Source organism: Nycticebus coucang, chromosome 7, assembly GCF_027406575.1.
Source record: "Nycticebus coucang isolate mNycCou1 chromosome 7, mNycCou1.pri, whole genome shotgun sequence".
NCBI classification, from domain to species: domain Eukaryota; kingdom Metazoa; phylum Chordata; class Mammalia; order Primates; family Lorisidae; genus Nycticebus; species Nycticebus coucang.
This window is the reverse complement of record NC_069786.1, coordinates 127,217,204-127,243,204: the sequence shown is the minus strand read 5'-3', so window position 1 is coordinate 127,243,204 and position 26,001 is coordinate 127,217,204. Positions and strand designations below refer to the sequence as shown.

General features: G+C 39.3%; 1 protein-coding gene across 7 annotated transcripts in view; it reads right to left on the bottom strand.

The window, feature by feature from the left end:
• The window catches only part of SP100 (SP100 nuclear antigen), a 74,621-nt gene that overhangs the window by 39,497 nt on the left and 9,123 nt on the right, over positions 1-26,001 (bottom strand). For 6 of the 7 annotated variants that reach the window (XM_053598266.1, XM_053598264.1, XM_053598263.1 and 3 more), the window contains 5 exons: positions 11,681-11,858; positions 9,572-9,740; positions 7,609-7,692; positions 1,963-2,109; positions 848-931 (listed from right to left, as the gene is read on the bottom strand). In XM_053598266.1, coding sequence (XP_053454241.1) covers positions 848-931; positions 1,963-2,109; positions 7,609-7,692; positions 9,572-9,740; positions 11,681-11,836 — 640 coding nt within the window. In that variant the 5' untranslated portion in view covers positions 11,837-11,858. The remainder of the gene's footprint in view (positions 1-847; positions 932-1,962; positions 2,110-7,608; positions 7,693-9,571; positions 9,741-11,680; positions 11,859-26,001) is intronic. The other variant, XM_053598267.1, reaches the window with a different exon arrangement.

The following is a 26,001-nucleotide window of genomic DNA, read 5'->3' as shown; positions in this document are numbered from 1 at the left end:
AGTAAGTACAAATAGAAAACAAATCACCAATTTGCACACTAAAGAGTTATATGACAATTCATGCAGCAAATATGATTTGGATAACATGGTGTTTTAATAACTGTTTCTATCTCTCATATAACAAAGAAGAAAACTCAGAATCCAGAATATTGGTCTTCTCTTTCCTTTAATTTCCCATGAGTCTTGTAAATGACCTTGAAACATTATGTAATTGTGTTTTTGTATCTAGAACAAAGATAACGCTGTCTGTATTGCTTACTATTTACAATTGTTGTGAAGAAAAAATACTAGTTGTAAAGGTCTTTTGAAAAATCACTCTATATGCTATGATCTGCCAAAGAACTCTGAAAAACAATACTTCTGGTTTCAGAATATTTTATTCCAAGTTTTTATTTCTGCTAACACTAGATAGTTGGATGAATTGTCTTCTGATATTTTCCAGAGTCTGTGATCAGATGACAGCATGATCTTCCCACAAAAGAATATTCAGCTTTCTGTTCTCTATAGAAATCATTGTATACATCTAACACTTTATAGGTACATTAACTAGTCAGTTTCAAAAATAAACTTATCACTTTGCTAGCCTATTTCTACTATATAATCAAGGTATGGGCACATATATTGAATAATCAAATCCGCCAATTAAAGGCTAATAAAAATTAATTTATGACAATTTCTTGTCTTCTTGCATTTTCTAAAAGGCTCAAGTAAAATAAATGTAGAGAATGAAATTTCAGGTTAAATTGGATCCACTGTAGAGAAAGGACTCAGAATATAATCCATCAGGAAATAGTAACTCCTAGTTCAGATCTCTGCACCCAAGCCTTGCTCTCCCAACCTTCCTTACCAGGATTCTTTTCTGCTGATAAGATGGAGATTTCCAAGGGCTCATGTTCATCACTGGATTCTTCAGAGTCATCATCATGGATAACTATGCAAAAGAGCAAAATCCATTAAAAGTCTTAGTGTGTGACCAAGGAGTCGACAGCCCACAATAAGAGCACTAGGGGCCAGGCACAGTGTCTCACACCTGTGATTCCCACACTATGGGAGGCCCAGGCACATGGATGCCTTGAGGGTAGGAGTCTTAGGCCAGCTTGGGCAAAATAGGGGGACATTCTCTCTATAGCAAATTAAAAAAATTAGCCAGGAGTGTGGTATATACTTGTAGTTCCAGCTACTTAGGAGGTTGAGGCAGGAGGATCCTCTGAAACCAGAAGTTTGAAATTATAGTGAGCTATGATCCCACCCCTACAAGCTACAGCCAGGTTAATAGGGTAATAGAAAGAGACTCAGTCTCAAAAAGAAATAAAAATAAAAATAAAATAAAATAAAACCAAAAAAGGCACTAGTAAGACCTGGGAAGCTAAGTTATCTCATGGTTCTGTTCTGTTCCTTGAATGAATGTAACCTACAGGTTGTTCCAGGTCATACACAAAAAGCTGATAAAATTTACACACGGGGGCAGCTTTGCACATTCATCGGCACTGTTTACACTCCTACCCTTGTTCTACTTTTCTCTCCCTCTCATTTTATTTCTTAACTTTCCTCTTGGTTCTGTCCCCATCTCCCCTGCTTCTGCCTCTGCTCCTGGGATTGCTATCTCTTTATACCTCTTTTTGTCCTAATGAGTTTTTTCCTCCATCTTCTCATGTGAACATCTTGACTCCCTGATTTACTTTCCTTTTCTTTAAATCATCCCTTATGCCTTCCTCTCTTTCCTTAGAAATAGCCTCTCTGACATCAATACTTATCACCTCCATTTCTGTCTTTGGGTATTTTCCCAATTCCTAAGGACTTTCTTCATTAAGCTGAGAGCTTACTGTTTGAGGTACTGGCCCCCTCCCTTTCCTGCCTCCATCCAGGCTGCCTAGATTGCCTGGATGGACCCTGATGAAGAGACGGAACTCCTTACCAAGTAACCTATGATTCACAGCTATGTATATGTCCTGTCAGACTTACCTATTGTGTCAGATGCCTGGGTATGCTTAGTTCTTGCTTGAACTTTTTGCTCAACTTCTGAGTTAAAAAATGGCTCTTCCTTCTTTATATCCACTTGACACACAGGACATAAATTCCTTTGAAGTTCAAGGCTGGGTAGGTCTGTACCTAGGAAAATTGTAAGGAGAAAAACATTTTCATTTGTCTCCCCAACAGGCCCTTCACTGCCATTGATAATTCCCTCCCTCAATTTCAATGCCATTGGGAAAGCTTCTCCCCTTCTTCTTCTCTTTTTTTTTCTGTTGTTTATCTCTATCCATTCCTTTGTACTTCTATTTACTCTGTTTTTTTTTCCAGTTTCCTCTTTACCTATTCTTCTGATCTTTTAAGGACTACATTTTTGGAGTTTTTAAAAAATACAAATCGTAGAGTTTCTTGAGGCCAGGAGTTTAAGACAAGTCTGGGCAATTAGGTAACCCATTTGTCTACCAAATATGAAGAATTAGCCCCAGTGATGGCTCATGCCTATAGTTACAGCTAAATATTGAGGTGGGAGGATCACTTGAGCCCAGAAATTCAAGACTGCAGAGAGCTATGACTATGCCAGGAGAAGTGATAGAACAAGACCATGTCTCTAAATATAAAAATAAATAAGAAAATAAAACAGAATTTCTAATTGCTCATAAAATACATCGATAAAATTGGGTTTGAATGATCACAAGGTAAGCAGATTAAGAAGCAAGATTACCCCAGTACCTCAAAGCCTCCAGTGACACATCCCTAACTGTCCTTGTAGTCTTGTTTAAGGTCAACTACTATCTTGCCTTTCAATCCCTAGATTAATGTTGGATGTTATATAATTGATATAAATGGAATCATGTTCTCTCTTCTCTCCTCCCCTCTTCTCTCACTCCTTATACACACACACACACATTTTATTCAATATACTTGTGAAATTCATCTATATTAATTTTCTATGATTATTTTCACCGCTGTATACACATAGTATCCCATTGTAGAAAGCCATGAAGTATTTATCCACTTGTGCTATTTCAAGTGTTTGGCTTTTATGAATAATGCTACTATTGACATGCTTTTCTATGTATTTTCATGAATTTAATACACATTTCTATTGGTTTCTGCTGAGAGGTTTAACTGTGAAGTTCTAGGTCATCTACATTTTCAAGTTTTCAAGTTTCATTTATTATACCAGACTGTTTTCCAAAGGCATAGATGTAAAAAAGAAACTTGCCAATTCAAGTAATTAATAAAAATCTGCTGTGGTGGGAATGTGTGACAGGGAAGTGAGAGGCAAGTGACTAGGAATATGCAGCTACATGGTCAACAACCTTCAATATGCACGCCAAGTAGTATTGATATACACCGAGGACCTCAAGAAGGCACTGAGTTTAAACAAGAAAGATGCACGAACTGGTTTCTATGTTTGAAAGGTCTGTTCACATGAACTGCAAAGATTGTATTTTAGGGAGGAAGATTGAAGGACAAGACCAAACAGGTTTTGAGAAATCTTAGCAAACTTCAAGAAAATACAAAGAAATGATTCACTGAAATCAGGAAGGTAATACATGACCAAAGTGAGAAATTGAACAGGTATTGACAGTATTAAAAAATATCAAACAGAAATTTTGGAGCCAAAAAATACAATGAATGAAGTGAAAAATGCAACAGAGAACATCAACAGCAGAAATGATCACACAAAAGAATGACTGAACTCAAAGATGGATTATTTGAAATATACAGAAAATAAAAAAGAATAAAAAGGAATGAAGAAAGCTTTGGGATTTGTGAGATACATCAAAAGAGCAAATATTCGAATCATAGGAATTCAAAAGGAAAAAAGAAAGACAAAAAGGTAGAAAGCTTATTTAAAGAAATAATAGCAGAAATTTTTCCGAGATTGGAGAAACACTTCAAGTCTCCAGGTAGAAATAGGTCAAAGATCTTCAGTTAGATTCAATCCAAACAAAACTACACTATTTCCTACTAATATTCAAACTCTCAAGAACCTAGGACAAAGAGAGGATCCTGAAAGCACTAAGAGAAAGGAAGTGAAAAAACATTTAAGGGAGGGGGCAGGATCTCAAAGGAGTAGGGCGCCAGCCCCATATGCCAGAGGTGGTGGGTTCAAACCCAGCCCCAGCCAAAAATAAATAAAAATAAAAATAAAATAAAAATTTAAGGGAGCTACAATAAGGCTATTAGTGTATAATTCAGAAAAGATATTACAGACCAAAAGAAGATAAAATAATATACTCACTGTGCCAAAGAAAAAAAATATGCCCAACCAAGAATATTGTACTTAGCAAATCTGTCCCTCAGAAATGAAAGAGATATAGACTTTCCCAGACAAATAAAGGATGAGGTAATTCATCACCACCAGACCTGTCTTAAAAGAAATAAGGAGTTCTTGAACTCCTGAAAGAGTTTAAGAACTCTAAAAGGAGTTCTTCAATTTTAAAGAAAAGGTTGCTAAGTAATAATATAAAAACATAATAATGTATAAAACTCACTGGTAAAATAAAGTGTACTGTCAAAATACAGAGTACTCTAATAGTAATGGTGATGTACAAATCACTCATATCTCAAGTATGAAGGTTAAAATTAAAAATAATAATAGCTACAACAACTTGTTAAGGGATACACAATATAAAAAGATGTATATTGTGGCATCAAAAATTTTAAGTGAGGCGGTAGAATAAAAGTGCAAAATCTTTGTATATGATCAAAGTTAAGTTGTTATCAACTTATAATAGCCTGTTATAAGTTGTTTCTTATAAGTATTATGGTAAACACAAATCAACCCAGGGTATATATACAAAGATAAAAGAAATCAAAGCTTAACATCAGAGAAAATTGATGGCAGTTTAGAGACATCTCCAAGATGGCAGTTTAGAGACATCTCCTCATCAGTTACTCATGGTAAAGTCAGGGAGAGAAGTGTTTATCCTCCTCCATCTGGACCTTCCTGCCCAGAAACAGCATTGCAAAGGCACAGAGAGACAGCATGGGAAACCAAAAGCAAAAAAAGACAAAGGAGGGAGGGAGGCCAGCAGGAAAGTAGGTGCAAGGGAGTTCAGAAACCCAGGAAGAGAGCCTAGGAGACTAAGTTCACCTTTGAGTCTCCTCCACTACCCACAGGTCCCTGGGACCAGCCCAAATTCCCGGTGTGCCTATAACTTCAGGTAGAGGATGATGTGGTATGAAACAAGCAGGAACTGAGGATCCATGGGACTGTCAGGGTCATAAGAGCTAGGCCATTAATGGAGGGCTGGAGAGACTGCAGCCTGGCCATGGTTTCTTTGGGAGTAATTAGTAGCTTGCAGCTGGATACTTGCTGGCACAGCACATGGGTGGGTTTGGGCATGGAGTTTCGTCAGCAAGAAAACTGGCTGCCAGGTGCCTTGCCACTTTACTTCAGTGAGACACAAGAGTGGAGGAGAGATCACTGAAGTCTTGGGCCAACCGACACCCATGGGGCCCCTTTTGGCATGGCTTTCCAGGCACCTGTACCCTAAATTCAGGCAGCAGTCTTTGGACTAATACTACCATGACCCAGGCCAGATTGGGTAGGCCCCACCTTCCATACAGACCTCCTTGTAACCTTTGGTTACCATTTGGATACTTGAAGTACCTCTCCCATCTCAAAAAATAAAATTAAATTAAAAAGATTTCATAGCACCCTGACTGACCACAGAATTGGATAGCAATTTCCCTGAACATTTTGGCATCATCTCCAGGACTATAGCCTCCCCTTATCCCCAGGTTTCAACTCTCATGCAGCTACCATGAGAATAAAAACAGAAAAACAAGACCAGATCTCCATGTGTGTTTTAGCAGGTAACCAGCTAAAAACACCCAGCCCCCACTACATCCAGAAGCAGTTGTATTTTTTTCTTATTATATTTTCCTATTATTGTTGTGCCACCTAGTGTTCTTGCAGAATTTTTTTTTTACTTTTTGTTTTTCTTAAATTCCCCTAGAAAACAAAGATCATAGTAATTAAAATTAAATTTTTTTTTTCCTTTTGTTATCTCTTGCAGAGAACTAAAGTGGATTATATGAACCTCAGATTATGTGTGTGTGTATGTGTGTATGCTTGTGTGTGTGGAGGGTATATTAATGATTCTTTCTCTTTCTTGTTCTCTTATTTTCTTCTCTCTCCCTTTTATTCCTATACCAAAGGGCCATTTCAACCTCAGAGCACAGAGGCAAAGAAGATCAAAGAGAAGAAGGAAGTGAGAGAAGGAAATAGGGGAAGGAAATGAAAAAGAAATCACACATGAGGAAACAAACAAACAAAAATACTAGCAACATGAAAAAGCAGAACAGATCAATTCCCCCAAGGGATCAAAATGCAGCTATCACAGAAGGTTCCATCTATAAAGAAATCATGGAAATGACAGAAAGGGAATTCAGATTATAAGTGGCAAAAATATGAAGAAAATTGAAATGAAAGTGGAAAACCACCGACAGGAAATCTAAAAACTGACCCATGAATTTAGCAAAAGACATAACAAAATTGCCAAAGACAAGGACAAAATTAGAAAGGATATAACAGAGCTTAAAGAGTCATTCAGGGAGTTTCAAAATACAGTAGAAACTTTCAACAACACATTAAACTATGGAGAAGAAGGAATCTCAGGGCTTGAAGACAAAACTCTCAAGCTACTCAGTCATTTAAAGAGACAGAAAGGAAGAGAGTAAAAGCTGAGAAATCTCTTAGAAGTGTACAAATGAATTATAGGTAATCTGGAAGAAAAGAAAAGGATCCCAAATGATATGGAAGCCCTAATGGATGATATTATAACTGAAAATCTCTCCAAGTATGCCCAAAGATTAAGACATACATCTTCTGAATGGATATCGAACCCTGGGTTATCTCAATTCAAACTAAGCATCTCCTAGACACATTGTAATTAACCTGGCCAACGTAAAAATTAAAGAGAAAATTTTGCAAGCAACCAGGCATAAGCAGCATCTGTCCTATAAGAGCAAGCCAGAAGTGGGCTCTTATTTTCAATCTATTCAAACAAAACAACTGCCAGCCTAGGACAGAGCCCTACCCCTGGTCCCAAGCCATACTACCCATGTACATATATGATGTGCATCCTTACTTATCCATCAGAAATTTGGATAAATAAATGCACATTATACTTGGCAAAATATGGTAAATCATAGGACACTTGGTATCTTCAGAAAACTGGATAACTGCTTGGGAAAACTCCCACACATGTGCTATCTGAAGTGTCATGAGTGTGAGGCACAGATAACTAAGACAGGTGTTTTTTCTTTCACCAAGAGTCTTCTCTTTAATATTGACCATGGACCATAGTTTTCAGCCCTTTCGCAGCTTCAGACAGATTTTTTCCTACAGGAATCTTTCTAATCACAATTTCTTCCAGGTAATTAGTGTGTTTAAATCTGGCCCTACTGACACCCCATACTCCAGTCCCTCCATCCTGGTTATTGGTCCAACAGTGTCTTGTTATGACTGCTCCTCCAAGATCCCACACCTGGGGAGCACCTTAGACAAACTCCCCTCTAGCCTTTCTCATCTTCACTCTTCCCTGACTCACAATCTCCACTCAGCATCTCAGGTCCCTTTTCCCCTTGGCAGACAGGAAAGTTCTCTTCTTTTGTTGTTACCTTGTTGAAGGCTTAGTTGGCTACTGGGTCCCTCCCATCTCTCTTCTTCATCACTTCCTTGTAAATATGATTGGTCTGGGACCACTGAAGAGACACAGAGAGCATCAGTGAGAGAGAGAAGGCAGTTAGATATCTCTAGCAGAAACCAGGAACATCTTGAAATTTTACATTGAAGAATTCCCAGCTCTTGGGTCACTCAGAGTGCAGTGGGTCCCACATGACTTGAGTAAGTAACAACATGAATTTCACAGAGACAAGTTATCAGGTCCTAGAGAGAGTTGATTATAAAAGAGAAAACCCCAACAGCTTTAGTAATACAGCCAGAAAATAGGAAGGTTTTGGCTTATTTGGGTCATGGAGGATGAGTAATTCCCAAAGAAACATAACAGAAAACATGGGGGCAGCTCAAGTGCACTTCAGGGTCCAAGAGGAGCAAGTGTCGCCCGGAGGGCAAAGGGGCTGCTGCTCCAGCCCAAGTGGTGGGCATCACTGTCCAGCAGGGTGAGCTTGCGTGCCTGCTACCCGATCACAGGGAATGCTGGACACTCATCCATGCGATACAGGGGCAGGGGCTGGGAAGGGGGACCCCATGAGCCATGCAGGGAATTACAGCCCCTGAGATGTGACCAGAGAAGGTAACACCATTCTCTTCGTACCCATGGCCTGAAACATGCTGGTTGAAAATATAACATTGACTTGAAACTAGTCCCTAGGTACAGTTAGCACTCCCTATCCATGGATTTCAGATTTGTCAATTCAACTAACCTCAGATTGAAAAAATTGAGAAAAAAATTAAATAAAAAATAATCATAAATAATAATACAAATTTTAAATATACAACTGTGTACATAGCACTTACAATTGATAAAGCATTATAAGTAATCTAACGATGTTTTAAAGTGTACAGGTGGCTGTACTTAGATTATGTAAAAATACTATACCATTTTATTTTTATTTCTACTTTTTTAGAGACAAAAGTCTCATTCTATCACCTGGATTGGAGTGCAGTGGCCCAGTCATAGCTCACTGTAACCTTGAATGCTGAGCTCAAACAATCCTCCTGCCTCAACCTCCCACATGTCATTTCATATAAGGGACTTGGGTATCCGGAATTAGGGTTTGAGGAAGGAGGCATCCTGGGACAATCCCTGCAGATATTGAGGGAGAACGTACAGTACTTGATTTCCTCTAATCTTCTCTCTGTCTTGGATATAGGATAGTATGGAAATGAAATAGCTCTTTTTAGAATAAAGCTGTGGTGTTCACAAATCAACACAGCCCATTATTAATACTAACTTTTACTTTTTACCTATTTAGAAGTCCCTTATTGTTTCTTATTTTCAAAAAAACAAACTTAAAATTCTTTAGCATGGGGGTCAGGCCTTCCAAAATCCACTTCAACTTCCCTCTCCAGAATCAGCTTCCAAGCCCTCCCTCCACACCCTGCCATTTAACCATGTGATTCTAAAAGTCAACCCCACTGGCTCTCAGATTTTGTAGCTCTCACATGCTGCTGCTGCTCAGCACATGGGTATGGGCTGGGCTTTTCCCTTTTCATCTGGGGAAGCACATTGACACAGGACTACACTAAACAATAAATTTTCTAATACAAAGAAACATGTCTATGAGTATCAGAGAGGGCTTTCTCCTTTGCTAAGAAAGGGCACGATTCACATCTTCCCCCCAAAAGTAGAGACTCCAGTCCCATGTTTTGCAGCACCAAAATCAGTCCTGGCTGAGTGACCATTTATGGAATTACTTGGTTAGCATCTGTCCCTACCACTATACGTAAGGTCCATGAGGACACAGGTCACATGTGTGTTCTTCACCATTGTATTCCCTCCATGCCTGGTACGTGGTAGCTACTCAGTAAAGTATTTGCCAAATATTAGTGAAGAGTGAACTGATTATTCAGTGAATGAAATAGACTTAATCCCCAAAAGCTATTAAGAGGTATAGTTACCATTTTGGAAGCTTCTGAAAACCTCATTTAAATCAGGATAGGCCTTCAGGTTAACCCTGCTGAACAATGTTTCCAGAAGTAACACATCAAACGTCTTCTCCAGGTCACTGAGGACATCGTACATCACTCTTGGCACTGGGACCAGGTTTCTACAAGCTTCTAGAACATTCTTAAAAATATCAAATGGAGAATTACATAGCTATGGATTCATAGGTTATAAAAGACTCTTAGAACATTTATTCGCTCATGAAATATTAAAATTTTGCTTATATTTGGCTGAATTTTTATATGTCTTCTATTACAAAAATAGACTTGTGAACCTATCCTTCTGATACTGCTATACACTTGAAAGGAAAGAGTAATTTTATATAATAAATGTAGATTCAAGGTTGAATATTATTTTGAGGATTTGAGAGGCTGGCTGCATGTTTCAGGAGTGGCCTGAATAGGTCCTGAGAGGCTGCTCTGTTGTATGGACAGGAAGCACCCAGCACGGGTGCAGCCTGATAGGCTCCAGGAAACCAGGTGGCCACTCTCCCTTCTGTGAACCTGGCCAAAGGGCAAAGAAAATTCACAAAGGCAAGAAGACTTGTCTTCAGTATCCCTAGGGGGAGTTCACTGCTGACATTTACTTACATTCCTGGGGCTCTAGAAATTCCCCAAATCAAGAAATTATTTGAGCCAGGTGTAGTGGTGGGTGCCTGTAGTCCCTCCTACTTGGGAGGCTGAAACAAGAGGATTGCTCCAGCCCAAGAGTTTGCAGTTGCTGTGAGCTATGATGCCACAGCACTCCACCCAGGGTGACAGAATGAGACTCCATCTCAAAAAAAAAAAAAAGAAAAAAGTTGCTTGAAGAAAGAGTAGCAAACATCTGCTTCCACATGTATCCTGCAGTGACACAACTTCCCTATAAGTTTCAAAAATCTCAGTGCTGCAAATAAGCATCCTTTGTAAACAAATGCTGCTTGGATCACTATTTGCTTTAATTTTAGCATCCACTGGTATATTGTATAAATGCACCCACGCCACTTTATACCTATGCAGCACTCCCATTCCTGCCCCAGCCTTTTCATAGTGCCTGCCCCGTGGTACTATAGAAGAAAGGTTTTCTGTGATACTGGCTTCTCCTGTCACCTCCTAACTTACGGCATGGTGAAGGTTCCCACTCACAGGCGGCCCTTCAGTCTGTTTATTGAGTAAACTAAAAATAAAATCCTAAGTCCCACACTGACTTAATAGACCCCCCTGTTGGCCAAGAGAACCCCAGAAAAAAAACCTTAAAACTGAGTTCCCACCCATGCCAGGAAGGGATGCCAGACACACCTCCTCATACCCCCCCCTTTTGGAGTTTAGACACAGCAACTGTCCAGAATTAATTTTAAAATAGCTACCATAAGACTGATAGAAGGAACCCTATGGCCATTAGATACCAAATTATAAACAGGACCTAAGGCCATGTGAGGCAAAGGAGAAGTCATACCTGCAACCCACTAATTTGAGTATATTGTGGCTAGCTCTATAACTAGCAGACTTTCTTACCTTATTCTAAAACATTCCTTTCCATTGACTTCAAGCTTTTAAACAAAATATTACTCTTTTATCTATTACAGATTAAAGAATCTGTGATTCCACCTATAATCTATGCTAACCCCATCAAATTGTCCTGCCTTTGGGGCTAAACCAACGTATACCTTCCATATATTGATTTATCATTTCAGCTGCAATGTCTGTCTTCCTGAAATGTACACAGCCAAATTGTAACCTGAACACCTCAGGACCGTTTTCTCAGCACCTTTGAGCCTGCACCTCCCCATGCCATAGTCCCTCACATGTGGCTCAGAATAGACTATTTATTTATTTATTCATTCATTCATTTATTTTTGTTGTAGTTGTCATTGTTGTTTAGCAGGCCCGGGCCAGGTTCGAACCCACCTGCCTTGGTGTATGTGGCTGGCACCCTAACCACTGAGCTACAGGAGCTAAGGCAGAATATACTTTTTAAATTATTTTATGGGTTTTTTCTTTTTTACCCCCATTAACGGCTACATCCTAATGTTTAGCAAAATAAAATGTGGGCCTGGTTTACCATCATGGAGAAATCTCACTTACTTCAAACCTCTGCTCTGAGATGAAGGCACGGTCTCGGAGGCTCATGAGGAAAGGAAATGGCTGTGTTATTGCACTTGCAATCTCCACCTTATTTTCTTTGAAGTGCCTAAAAACGAGCCCTGTTAAAAACTTCTCTTTTAGTGTTTTCTCTTCCATGTTCTGGCTGTCTGTGTCCACCCTAGAAAGATACAACATGGAAATAGACACTGAGTTTCCAAGAGGTTTTGTGCAGCCAGGAAATTTGAGACTTGAAGTATGATTGATGAAGAACCAACATGTGTAAAATAAGTGTTCCTTTGTGGTTCACAGGCTAAACATTTTGGGAAAAATTAGTGCTGGAATAGAGGACAACAGTGAGATTAGGAAAGACCTGTACATAGACATAAAAAGGTTTACCCTATTCCAACCAAACTATTGTAAAGAGACCTTCACCTGAACTCTTGAGAAAAAATAATGAATTAAAAATGTAAAAACTGGCTGGGCATGGTGGCTAATGCTGGAAATTCCAGTACTGTGTGAGGCTAAGGTGGGAAGACCAGGAATTCAAAATCAGCCTGTGCAACAGAGACAGATTTTAAAAATTAGCCAGGCATGATGGTACAACCTCCTAACTACTTTAGAGGCTGAGGTGGAAGTGTCACTTAAGCTGGGAGTTCAAACTTGCAGTGAGCTATGGTTACGCCATTCTTCTTCATCCTGTGCAACAGAGACCACCTTCTGTAAAACAATTTTTTTTAAATGTTAAAATCTTTTAAAAGGAATTGATATGATTACCATGGCAGTTAATTTTATGTGTTAACTTGGAGGATTTGGGGGTAAGACTAACACGGAAATTGGTAAATTATGAGTAAGGCAAATTGCCTTCAATAATGGGGATGGGCCTCATGCAATCAACTGAAAGCCTAAGTAGAATGAAAATACCAGCCTCGTAAAGAAGAGAGAATTCCCTAGCAGACTGCATCTACCCTGCAACTGCACCATTGGCTCTCCTGGGTCTCCAGACTGCTGGCCCACACTGCAGATTTGGATTTGCTAGTCTCCATTATGGCATAAGCCAGTCCCTTATAGCAAATATTTTCATATATATACATACACACACACATATATATATATACACACATATCCTGTTGGTGCTGTTTTAATGAAGTACTCTGACTAGTGCAAATTTTTTTAAATTATAGAGGAAGAAATGAAAAGAAAATTACAGATATATCATAAAACCTAACACTGAACTGCAAGTCTTCTTAGTTATCAAAAAGAGAAGAAATTTTAGGAAGATGCAAATGAGATACACCTTACCCATCTCTAACTGCAGAAGGAGGGAGGACATTCTGTGTCATAAAACTGGTTCAAAGACTCTCATCTGGTAAATTTTGAATTAAGCTCAGTCACAAGTACTTTACTCTTTTTCTCAGATCCAGCGTGGAGACTTCCATAAATAGTCAAAAGAAGGACACATTGCTCTGTGTCTAACCTTGCCTACATAAGTGATACATAGAGACTTCTAAGACCCCTGAATTTTAGACATTAAGTCCATGCCTGGGAAAAAGTAATTTAAAACTCATAAAGATTTGTAATTCTGGAAATCAATATATGAACAATTGCATGTTCCTAAGAACAATAAAACACTATCATAGTCCAGGTTAGGGGTAGAAGGAAGTGGGAGGGGGAGGGGGGATGTATGGTAGAGGGACGGAAGGCATGAGGTGGGATTTCACCTAATGTGCACATTGGGAGGGTGTATAACATGCCCCCTGGGTGAGGGACACGTCTACAAATGGAATTTTGCCCTGAAAGTGAGAACAATGTAACCTAAACATTGTACCCTCATATTAATTTGAATAAAGTTAAAAAAAAAAAAGAAACAAAGCTATGGAACTAAAAAAAACATTTGTAATTTTGATTCTTACTTGAGAAAGTGTTCCCTGTGTTAGTAAGGTCTTAACACATTTCTCTGACTTATAGAGTTTTTTAAAATCCCAATATAAGAGGGTCATAGAGACTCTCCCATTCCCCAAACATGCATTAGGATAGACCAAAATCCCATTTAGCCACTGAATTCCTTAAAAAAAAAAAAAAAAAAAAAAGACTTTGGGTTAAAGATAGTTGATTGAAGAGAAGTATTTTTCTCCTACTAGTGTATTCCCTAAAATGAAAGTAAAAGAATTAAAGTCATAGGGTGGCACCTGTGGCTCAAGGAGTAGGATTCCAGCCCCATATACCAGAGGTGGAGGGTTCAAACTCAGCCCCGGCCAAAAACTGCAAAAAAAAAAAAAAAAAAGAATTTGAAAAGAATTTAAGTCATAATGACAAAGAGAAAGGAATTAGATGAGCAAGTTAGACTAAAATCAGAAGAGAAAGTTGTCAGAGCAGCATTAACTGCTTTTGCAGATGGTGGATACTCCCAGAGGTCAGAAAAGGATCCAGGGTGTCTGGTAGACTCCCGGAGAGGTAATGGTGGATAGGAAGGAGACACAAAGACAAAAAACAAGGTATTGTTCAGAAGGTAAAATAAAAAACAACCTGCTCTCCAACATAGAACATCTATATTCAGATAGGAGACTGGAGATTTCTTAAGAAAAATGTAAATGATTGGGAGAAAAGGCCTTCACCATTAGGTACTTGGAATTCCCCCAGTGAAGCTCGCAGTTTGCAAGCCCATCTCATTAAATGAAGTTCCAAGTTAGCTTGTCAGCTCCATGTGCATAAGTTTGAAGAAACTACAACAAACCACAGGCATGAGAAAGAAACCTACAATATGAAGGAGTAGGATCAAGTTGACCAAAGGGAAAAAACTTACCCCAGCAGAAATAGAGATGGTTCGGGCGGCGCCTGTGGCTCAAGGAGTTGGGTGCTGGTCCCATATACCGGAGGTGGCGGGTTCAAACCCAGCCCCGGCCAAAAACCACAAAAAAAAAAAAATAAGAAATAGAGATGGTTCAGAGAACAGAAGAGAGTTTCTAAAAACAAATACTATCATACAGCTAAGAAAATATATAGTCCCCAAATGACATGCTGAAAAGAAACAACCAGAAAATAAGACAAAGGGCCTGGAAATTACAAAAGATTGCTGAATTTTTTTTACATTAACTGAAGTGGTCATAAAGCTGAAGAGAAAGAAGTTCCCAGAATATAAGCGGGAAACCCTAAAGGGAAATATAAAAAGTAAATTTGAAACCCTAAATGTCTAAAATAGTTACGCAAACAGGCAAGACGGCTGACTTTCCAGAGATATCACTTGCCAGATCATGCTGGAGGGAAGGAAAGATTTCAGGTAAAAGAGGGAATGAGGGGGATGGGCACAGCTCAGGTTTAGTTCACAGGGAAAAGTACTGGAGCTTGATGGGGACATCACAGAAAGAAATTGCAAAGCAGAACAACGAGAAGAAAACAAACAAAGATATTAAGCAATGATCAACCCCAGAGGAGCTGGAGTTTTATTTCTCCTACTCACACACCTTTGGTTGAGTGTGTTTATTTTTCCTACCTACATACCTTTGGTTATCATCAACAGTTACTTGGAACATTTCACACCCTTACAAGCTCAAGCACTTCAGCAATTACTGAGTTGTGTGGGGAACTTGTGTGATCTCAGAACATGGACATTCTGTGTCTCAACTGTGACTGGGGCCAAGCACACCTCTGCCTCTGCATGGGATCTAACCAGAAGAAGAACTTCAACTGCCACAGGTACCACCTGGGAAGCCTTGGGTGACTGCCTCGCCGGTTCTGAGTTGTGGGGGAAGAACCTGTGGAAGGACCTGTGTGGTCAAGCAAGAGCTCTGGGCAACCTAGGTGGTCCTTGAGCCACGGAGACAAATCCCTCTCTACATGACTGGACATCAGCAATCTCCACACTGGCAGAACTGCCTTTCATATGTACTGCTCTTCTCCTGTAATCCCTAGAACCAGCTCTCAAGCTCTCACTATGCTCAAGCCCAAGGCTACGCCCTCATAGCTTCAGGGTCCTCCATTGGGCCTGTGACATTGCCCCTGAGATTCCAGAATTGTTACATGACCCCAAGGGTTCAAAAAGCCATCCACAAGGAAATTGTTGCAATGACAGAAATGGAATTCAGAATATGGATGGTAAATAAGATGAATGGAATTAAAGAGAACATGGAAAGCTAACAGAAAGAAAGCAAACATATTTCAGGACATCAATGAAAAAGATGCTAAAGAACTAAACAGCATAAGAAAGGATATAATAGAACTTAAAGAAATTAAATAGTCATTTAGACAATTTTAAAACACATAAGAAAGCTTAAATAGCAGACTAAACCCAGGAGGAGAAAAGAATCCCAGAGCTTGAAAACAGGGTCTCTATATAACCTAGTTATTCAAACAGAGACAGAAAAGAGTATTAAAAAGTCTGAGCAACCACTGAAAGAGATATGGGCTTAACATTCAAGTTATAGGTATTTCAGAAGGAGAAGAAGAAAGATTTAAAAGCATAGAAATCCTATTTAAGGGGGAGGAGACAAGATGGCTGACTGAAGCCAGCTTTCCACAGAGGCTCCCATTCAGAAGGAGAGTTAAAGGACAAAAATTCAGCAAGTAACCTGGTGGATTTGAGCTGCACTAAGACAGAAGGTTGTAGAATGCACGTCAACCCCGCTGAGGCGAGCTGCGACCACAAGGATACAAACAAAAGGTACAAAATCCATCACCAAGTGGATGGGAGTCCCCTCCCCCATGAGAACGGCTCAGAGTGCCCCACAAACAACTGGGCAGAGTTCAAAGGTCCTCCCACTACACTCCATGGGAGAGACCCTCTAAAAACTGGACCTACCTCCCCTACTGGGGTGCCACAGCGTCCTCCTGCCAGGCATAAAACTGTATAAACTGTATATGGTCTCTACCTGGAATTCTGAGCTCCCAGCGCTCTCCTTCGCTCACACTGTCTGGAGGCCAGTCCTGGTCAATCGGCGGAGAAGGGACTGCACCAGAGTGGCAGTTCCCTGAGGCACAGTGCGACAGCCGTCTTTTGGTGATAATTCGGCCAGGCATAAAACTGTGTAAAGCTGTGTGTGTTCTCTGCCCGCAACCCCAGGCTTCCAGCGCTCCCCGCGCTCCCCTCTCGCTCCAAGGTCTGGAGGCCTGTCCCCCAGGGGTCCAGACTCTTGAGAGATTGCTCGAGGGGTATAGACAGTGCTGGGCTGCAGCCTTTCGGTGCAGACTCTGGGGTACGGAGCGGAGAGAGGACGATTGGCTGGAGGGGAGCTACACCGGAGCAATGGTTGCCTGAGCCATAAGGCAGCAGCCCTCTTTTGCTAGCAATACAGCTCACTACAGAATATTCTGAAGCCACACCCCCCGTCTCCCTGGGCAACCAGAGACTCTGAATTTGCCTGAGGCAACATAAACTTGCAAACCAGGGAAACTCCCAGGGCGGGGCTGACCCAGAGGTCCGCTTTACTAAACCTAAGACGCACCTGGCCCTCAGGGGATCGTCAGCCTATAGACAATACAAGAGCAAAGACAAGCTGATTTGGAACTCAATTCAGCTTCTCTTCTGCAGGGGAAACGCAGAGTTGTTCTGTTCTGTTCTGTCAGTAACATTAATCAGGGGTGAGACTGGACCTGAGTGAAAACCCCTCAACCTTCATCTAGCGCCCGAGGTTGTCAGGCCTCACCTCCTCCTGCTGGAGAGAGGCAGAGCGCAGCGGCCTGGCAGACTTCCTTGTGATTCAGGCAGGTACAAACTCCTGGAGTACCGATTCACTACAGGCAACTGGGTCAGCCAACTGCAGGGCTATCAGTGACTGGGTCTGAAGTGGTGCAAGGTGGGGAAGGAGGCAGCAACCTTCCCAGACTGATTTATAGGCTGGGTGGCTTCTCCTGACTCCACACAGCACTGGAGCAAGCCACACCAGAGTAGTCACCAGACCCCTGTGATCCAGTTCCCAGAGACCTCTTAAACTCTCTCACTTGAGACAGGTGAAGACTGAGACAATTGATTTGGACATTTTTTAACTGAACCATTCACCTGAGGACAAATCAGGTGGTGCCCTAGGTGCATGGTGGTAGGAAGGTTTGATTTTTCTTTTCCAATTGTTTGCCAGTGGGGGGCGGGGTGACTTAATTGCTGATATTTTTCCACAGCTGAGACTTCAATCCAAAGTATCTGTTTCACTAGGGTGGAACAGAAACCAGCTGAAACCAAGGCAGAACCATTTAGCCCCACCACACCAGACAGTTTCTCAGGCCCAGTTTCTCAGGCCACAACACTGTACCGGCCCTCGACAAAGCCCCAGGGGAAAAAATCAGAGGGAGTAAAACAACCATGGGGTGGAATCAGAAGAAAAACTCTGGTAACATGAATAACCAGAATAGATCAACCCCCCCAAGGAAAGATATGGCAGATGCAATTGAAGATCCCATTCATAAAAAACTGGCTGAGATGTCAGAAATCGAATTCAGAATTTGGATTGCAGACAAGATTAACAAAGTGGAATTAGGAATTCGAGGAGAAATTCCAAAGTTGTCTCAAGAATTTAACAAATTTAAAGACAAAACCACGAAAGACTTAGACACACTGAAGCAAGAATTTGCAGCCCTCAAAGATATGAAAAATACAGTAGAATCCCTCAGTAACAGAATGGAGCAAGCAGAAGAAAGGATTTCTGACATCGAAGATAAAGCCTTTGAATGCTCCCAAACTCTCAAAGAGGAAGAGAAATGGAGAGCAAAAACGGATCATTCACTCAGAGAGCTCTGGGATAATTCGAAGAAGGCGAATATCCGAATCATAGGAGTTCCAGAAACAGATGAAGTGGCCTCGCTAGGCACAGAGGCCCTTCTGCATATAATTATGAAAGAGAATTTTCCAGACATGCCTAGAGATTCTGAAATTCAGATAGCGGACAGCTTCAGAACCCCAGCACGACTCAACCCCAATAAGACATCCCCAAGGCATATCATAATTAACTTCACTAAAGTTAATATGAAGGAGAAAATCCTCAAAGCTGCCAGGAGAAAGAAAACCATTACCTTCAAAGGCAAGAATATTAGAATGACTGCAGATCTCTCTGCTGAAACTTTTCAAGCTAGAAGAGGGTGGTCACCGACTTTTAATCTCCTAAAGCAAAATAACTTTCACCTGGATCTTGTATCCAGCTAAACTGAGTTTCATTTATGATGGAGAAATTAAATACTTTAATGACATTCATATGTTGATGAAATTTTTCCATAACCAAACCAGCTCTTCAGGATATTCTCAGACCTATCCTCCATAATGACCAACCCAATCCTATACCACAAAAGTAAACTCATTCAGAAACTTCGGATCAAACTCCAATTTCCACACTGGCGAAAGGATTAAAAATGGCCACTGGACTTTTGAAAAACTCGATACCCAAAACTTCACCAGACTTATCAATATTCTCCATTAATGTGAATGGCTTAAACTGTCCTCTAAAGAGGCATAGGTTAGCTGACTAGATACAAAAACTCAGGCCAGATATCTGTTGCATACAAGAGTCACATCTTAACCTAAAAGACAAATACAGACTCAGGGTGAAAGGATGGTTGTCCATATTTCAGGCAAATGGTAATCAGAAAAAAGCAGGTGTTGCAATTTTATTTGCAGATACAATAGGCTTTAAACCAACAAAAGTAAGGAAGGACAATAACGGTCACTTCATATTTGTTAAGGGTAATACTTACTATGATGAGATCTCAATTATTAATATCTATGTACCCAACCAGAATGCATCTCAATTTATAAGAGAAACTCTAACAGACATGAGCAACTTGATTTCCTCCAGCTCCATAATCGTCGGAGATTTCAACACTCCTTTGGCAGTGTTGGATCGATCCTCCAAAAAGAAGCTGAGCAAAGAAATCTTAGATTTAAACCTAACCATCCAACATTTGGATTTAGCAGACATCTACAGAACATTTCATCCCAGCAAAACTGAATACACATACTTCTTATCAGCCCATGGAACTTACTCCAAAATTGATCACATCTTAGGTCACAAGTCTAACCTCAGTAAATTTAAAGGAATAGAAATTATTCCATGCATCTTCTTGGACCACCATGGAATAAAACTTGAGCTGAGTAACAACAGGAATCTGCATACTCATACAAAAACATGGAAGTTAAATAACCTTGTGCTGAATGATAGCTGGGTCAGAGATGAGATTAAGAAAGAAATCGCCAATTTTTTGGAACAAAACAACAATGAAGACACGAACTATCAGAACCTCTGGGATACCACAAAGGCAGTTCTAAGAGGGAAATTTATAGCACTGCAAGCCTTCCTCAAGAGAACGGAAAGAGAGGAAGTTAACAAGTTAATGGGACATCTCAAGCAACTGGAAAAGGAAGAATATTACAACCCCAAACCCACTAGAAGAAAAGAAATAACCAAAATTAGAGCAGAATTAAATGAAATTGAAAACCAAAGAATAATACAACAGATCAATAAATCAAAAAGCTGGTTTTTCGAAAAGGTCAATAAAATAGATAAACCTTTGGCCAACCTAATCAGGAAAAAAAGAGTAAAATCTCTAATCTCATCAATCAGAAACAACAAAGACGAAATAACAACAGACTCCTCAGAAATCAAAACAATCCTTAATGAATATTACAAGAAACTTTATTCTCAGAAATATGAAAATCTGAAGGAAATTGACCAATACTTGGAAGCACGTCACCTTCCAAGACTTAGCCAGAATCAAGTGGAAATGTTGAACAGGCCCATATCAAGTTCGGAAATAGAATCAACCATACAAAACCTCCCTAAAAAGAAAAGCCCAGGACCAGATGGTTTCACGTCTGAATTCTACCAAACCTTTAAAGAGGAATTAGTACCTATATTACTTAACCTGTTCCAAAAGGTTGAAAAGAAGGAAGACTACCCAACACATTCTATGAAGCAAACATCACCCTGATCCCCAAACCAGGGAAAGACCCAACAAGAAAAGAAAATTACAGACTGATATCACTAATGAATATAGATGCAAAAATATTCAACAAGATCCTAACAAATAGAATCCAGCAACACATCAAACAAATTATACATCATGACCAAGTCGGTTTTATCCCAGGATCTCAAGGCTGGTTCAATATACGTAAATCTATAAATGTAATCCAGCACATAAACAAATTAAAAAACAAAGACCATATGATTCTCTCAATCGATGCAGAAAAAGCTTTTGATAATATCCAGCATCCCTTCATGATCAGAACACTTAAGAAAATTGGTATAGAAGGGACATTTCTTAAAATGATAGAGACCATCTACAGCAAACCCACAGCCAATATCATATTGAATGGAGTTAAATTGGAATCATTCCCACTCACATCAGGAACCAGACAAGGCTGCCCATTGTCTCCATTGCTTTTTAACATTGTAATGGAAGTTTTAGCCACTGCAATTAGGGATGAAAAGGCGATCAAGGGTATCCATATAGGGTCAGAAGAGATCAAACTTTCACTCTTCATGGATGATATGATAGTATATCTGGAAAACACTAGGGTCTCTACTACAAAACTCTTAGAAGTGATCAAGGAATACAGCAGCATCTCAGGTTACAAAATCAACATTCATAAATCGGTAGCCTTTATATATACCAACAACAGTCAAGTTGAAAAAACAATTAAGGACTCTATCCCATTCACAGTAGTGCCAAAGAAGATGAAATATTTGGGAATTTATCTAACAAAGGATGTGAAAGATCTCTATAAAGAGAACTATGAAACTCTAAGAAAAGAAATAGCTGAAAATATTAACAAATGGAAAAACATACCATGCTCATGGCTGGGAAGAATCAACATAGTTAAAATGTCTATACTACCCAAAGCAATATATAATTTTAATGCAATCCCTATTAAAGCTCCACTGTCATACTTTTAAGATCTGGAAAAAACAATACTTCGTTTTATATGGAATCAGAAAAAACCTCAAATAGCCAAGACATTACTCAGAAATAAAAACAAAGCAGAAGGAATTATGCTACCAGACCTCAGACTATACTACAAATCAATAGTGATCAAAACAGCATGGTATTGGCACAAAACCAGAGAGGTAGATGTCTGGAATAGAATAGAGAATCAAGAGATGAATCCAGCTACTTACTGTTATTTAATCTTTGACAAGCCAATTAAAAACATTCAGTGGGGAAAAGATTCCCTATTTAACAAGTGGTGCTGGGTGAACTGGCTGGCAACCTGTAAAAGACTGAAAGTGGACCCACATCTTTCACCATTAACTAAGATAGGCTCTCACTGGATCAAAGATTTAAACTTAAGACATGAAACTATAAAAATACTAGAGGAGAGTGCAGGGAAAACCCTTGAAGAAATCGGGATGGGCAAGTATTTTATGAGGAGGACTCCCCGGGCAATTGAAGCAGCTTCAAAAATACACTACTGGGACTTGATCAAACTAAAAAGCTTCTGCACAGCCAAGAACACAGTAAGTAAAGCAAGCAAACAGCCCTCAGAATGGGAGAAGATATTTGCGGGTTATGTCTCCGACAAAGGTTTAATAACCAGAATCCACAGAGAACTCAAACACATTAGCAAGAATAGAACAAGGGATCCCATCACAGGCTGGGCAAGGGTTTTGAAGAGAAACTTCTCTGAAGAAGACAGGCGTGCGGCCTTCAGACATATGAAAAAATGCTCATCATCTTTAATCATCAGAGAAATGCAAATCAAAACTACTTTGAGATACCATCTAACTCCAGTGAGACTAGCCTATATCACAAAATCCCAAGACCAGAGATGTTGGCGCGGATGTGGAGAAAAGGGAACACTTTTGCACTGCTGGTGGGAATGCAAATTAATACATTCCTTTTGGAAAGAGATATGGAGAACACTTAGAGATCTAAAAATAGATCTGCCATTCAATCCTGTAATTCCTCTACTGGGCATATACCCAGAAGACCAAAAATCACGTCATAACAAAGATATTTGTACCAGAATGTTTACTGCAGCCCAATTCATAATTGCTAAGTCATGGAAGAAGCCCAGGTGCCCATCGATCCATGAATGGATTAATAAATTGTGGTATATGTACACCATGGAATATTATGCAGCCTTAAAGAAAGATGGAGACTTTACCTCTTTCATGTTTACATGGATGGAGCTGGAACATATTCTTCTTAGTAAAGTATCTCAAGAATGGAAGAGAAAGTACCCAATGTATTCAGCCCTACTATGAGACTAATTTAGGGCTTTCACATGAAAGCTATAACCCAGTTACAACCTAAGAATAGGGGGAAGGGGGAAAGGGAGGGGAGGGAGGGGGGTGGTGGGTAGAGGGAAGGGGATTGGTGGGATTACACCAGCGGTGCATCTTACAAGGGTATACGTGAAACTTGGTAAATGGTCTGTGAAGCTAGTGAATGATGCCCCATGGTCATATCAATGTACACAGCTATGATTTAATAAAAAAGAAAATCAGCAAAAAAAAAAAAGAAATCCTATTTAAGGGAATATTGAGAAAATCTTCCTAGGTATTGCCTGACGTTCATACATAGATATAGGAGATGGTCATTGAACACCAAGACAATTCATAGCAAATAGAACATATCCAAGACACATAATGTCTTGGCCAAAGTCAAGATAAAGGAGAAAATTCTCTAAGAAGCAACATGAAAGCAACAAATAACCTACAAAGGAAAACCTATCAAGCTAACTATAGACTTCTCAGTGACAATCTTATAATCCAGAAGGGTTTAAGGTCCCACCTTCAATCTTCTTAAACAGAAAACCTGCCAGTCAAAAATTTTGAACTAAGTTTCATATATGAAAGGAAAATAAAGACTTTTCCAGACACACAAACACTGAGAGAATATGTCAAGACCAGACCTGACCTACAGGAAATACTCAGAAGTGCACTACACCTGGATCAGCACAATAGTCATCCACCAGAGTAAAACCACCCAAAAGCTAATGCTCAGAGCTCATATAAAACAATATTGCAAGAGGTAAAACATAGCAATAATGTAGTACCCAACAGGATGAACAGAACAGCATTCCATATATCAATTCTATCAATAAATACGAATGGTTTAGATTCTAAATCAAGAGACAGGTTGGGTAAATGGATAAAAAATATATAAGCCAAGTATCTCATTGGTGGCTCCTGTGGCTCAATGGAGTAAGGCGCCGGCCCCATATACCAGAGGTGGCACATTCAAACCCAGCCCCAGCCAAAAACTGCAAGAAAAAATATATAAATATATATATACACACACACACACACACACACATATATATGCCAAGTATCTTATGTCTCAAGGAAACACATCTAGTCCATAAGGACTTACACAGACTAAAATGGAAGAGATGGTAAAAAAAAAAAAAAAAAATTCCATGCAAATGGAAAGAAAAAGAAAGGATGTTCAGCCATTCTCATGTCAGATAAAACTGACTTTAAATTGACAATAGTAAGGAAAGACAAAGATGGTCATTATATAATGGTAAAGAGACCAATTCAACAAAAAGACATAACAATCATAAATATTCATGCACCTCACACAGGAACACCCAGATTCATAAAGCAAATCCTACAAGATCTAAGCAAAGAGATAAACAAGAACATGATAATTGATGGGAATTTCATCACCCCCTAACAGACTGGGGATTGATAGACCATCCAGGTAGAAAATAAAGAAACATGGAGCTTAAATGGGCCTCTAGAACAAGTGGGCCTAATAGACATTTTCAGAACATTTTACTCAAAACTACTGAATATACATTCTTCTCATCAACATACAGAACATTCTCCAAGATCATATTTTAAGCCACAAAATAGTTCAAAAAATTCAACAAAATAGAAATTACACCATGTATCTTCTCAAACCATAGTGGAATTAAACTCAAAATCAACTCCAAGAGAAACACTCAATTCTATACAAAGACATGGAAATTAAACAACCTGATGAATGATTATTAAGCCAGGTGCAGTAGCTGGCATTTATAATCCTAGCACTCTGGGAGGCCAACATGTGGGAATTTCTTAAACTCCAGAGTTCAACATCATCCTGGGCAAGAACAAGAAAATCACTTGAGCTCAGAAGCTTGAGGTTGCAGTGAACTACAGTGATACTACTGCACTCCACCTTGATCGATAATGAAATTAAGCTGGAAAAAAAAATCCTTCAACTGAATGACAAAGAGGACACAAGTTATCAAAATAGATGGGATTCAACAAAAGAAGTCTTCAGGGGAAAATTCATAGCTTTAAACGCCTATATCAAAAAGGCAGAAAGACCTGAAGTAAACAACCTAATGACATGTTTTAAGGAACTAGAAAAGGAAGAGCAAACCAAACCCAAAGTGAGCAGAAGAAAAGAAATAATGAAGGTCAGAGCAGAAGTAAATGAAATTGAAAACAAGAAAATAATATACAGAAGATCAATGAAACAAAAAGATGGTTCTTCAAAAAGATAAACAAAACTGATAGACCTCTTGCTCAATCAACCAGGAAAAGAAGAGAATGGACCCAAATAAGCTTAATCAAAAATGAAAAGGAACTATTACAACTGATACTACAAAAGTACAAAATATCATCCGTCAATACTATGAAAATCTCTATGCAGATAAACTCAAAACCAGACAGGAAATAGACCTGGAAACACACAAACTTCCAAGAGTTCTAATTCTTCTGGATTGAGTTCAGACAAATAATGAGCAGCAAGACTAAAGCAGCAATTAAATATCTTCCAACAAAGAAAAGCCCTGGACAAGATGGATTCACAGCTAAATTCTATCTGACCTGAAAAGAAGAGCAGGTACCCATTTTGCATGAATTATTCCATAGCATCAAAAAGGAGGAGCACCCCCCCAACTCATCTTACAAAGTAAGTACACCATGACACGAAGACCATGAAAGGCAACAATAACAACAACAAACTAGAGAGCAATTCCTTATGAACATATATGCAAAAATCTTGAATACAATACTAGCAAACAGAATTCAACAGCACATAAAAAATAAAAATTCATCATAACCAAGTGGACCTCATAAAAATTCATCATAACCAGAGATGCAAGGATCCAACATACATAAATCAATAAATGTAATTCAATGCAGAAACAAAGATCATATGATCATCTCAATAGATGCAGAAAAAGCATTCAACAAAATCTAACATGCTTTCAGGACAAAAACTCTCAACAAACTATACATAGAAGTAATATATGTTAGAATTATAAAAGCCATATATGATAAATCCATAGCCAGGATCATACTGAATGAGGAAAGTTGAAGTCATTCCCACTAAGAACTGAAACAAAACCAGTATACCCACTGTCACCCCTTCTATTTGACATAGTGCTATCTAAAAGTCCTATCTAG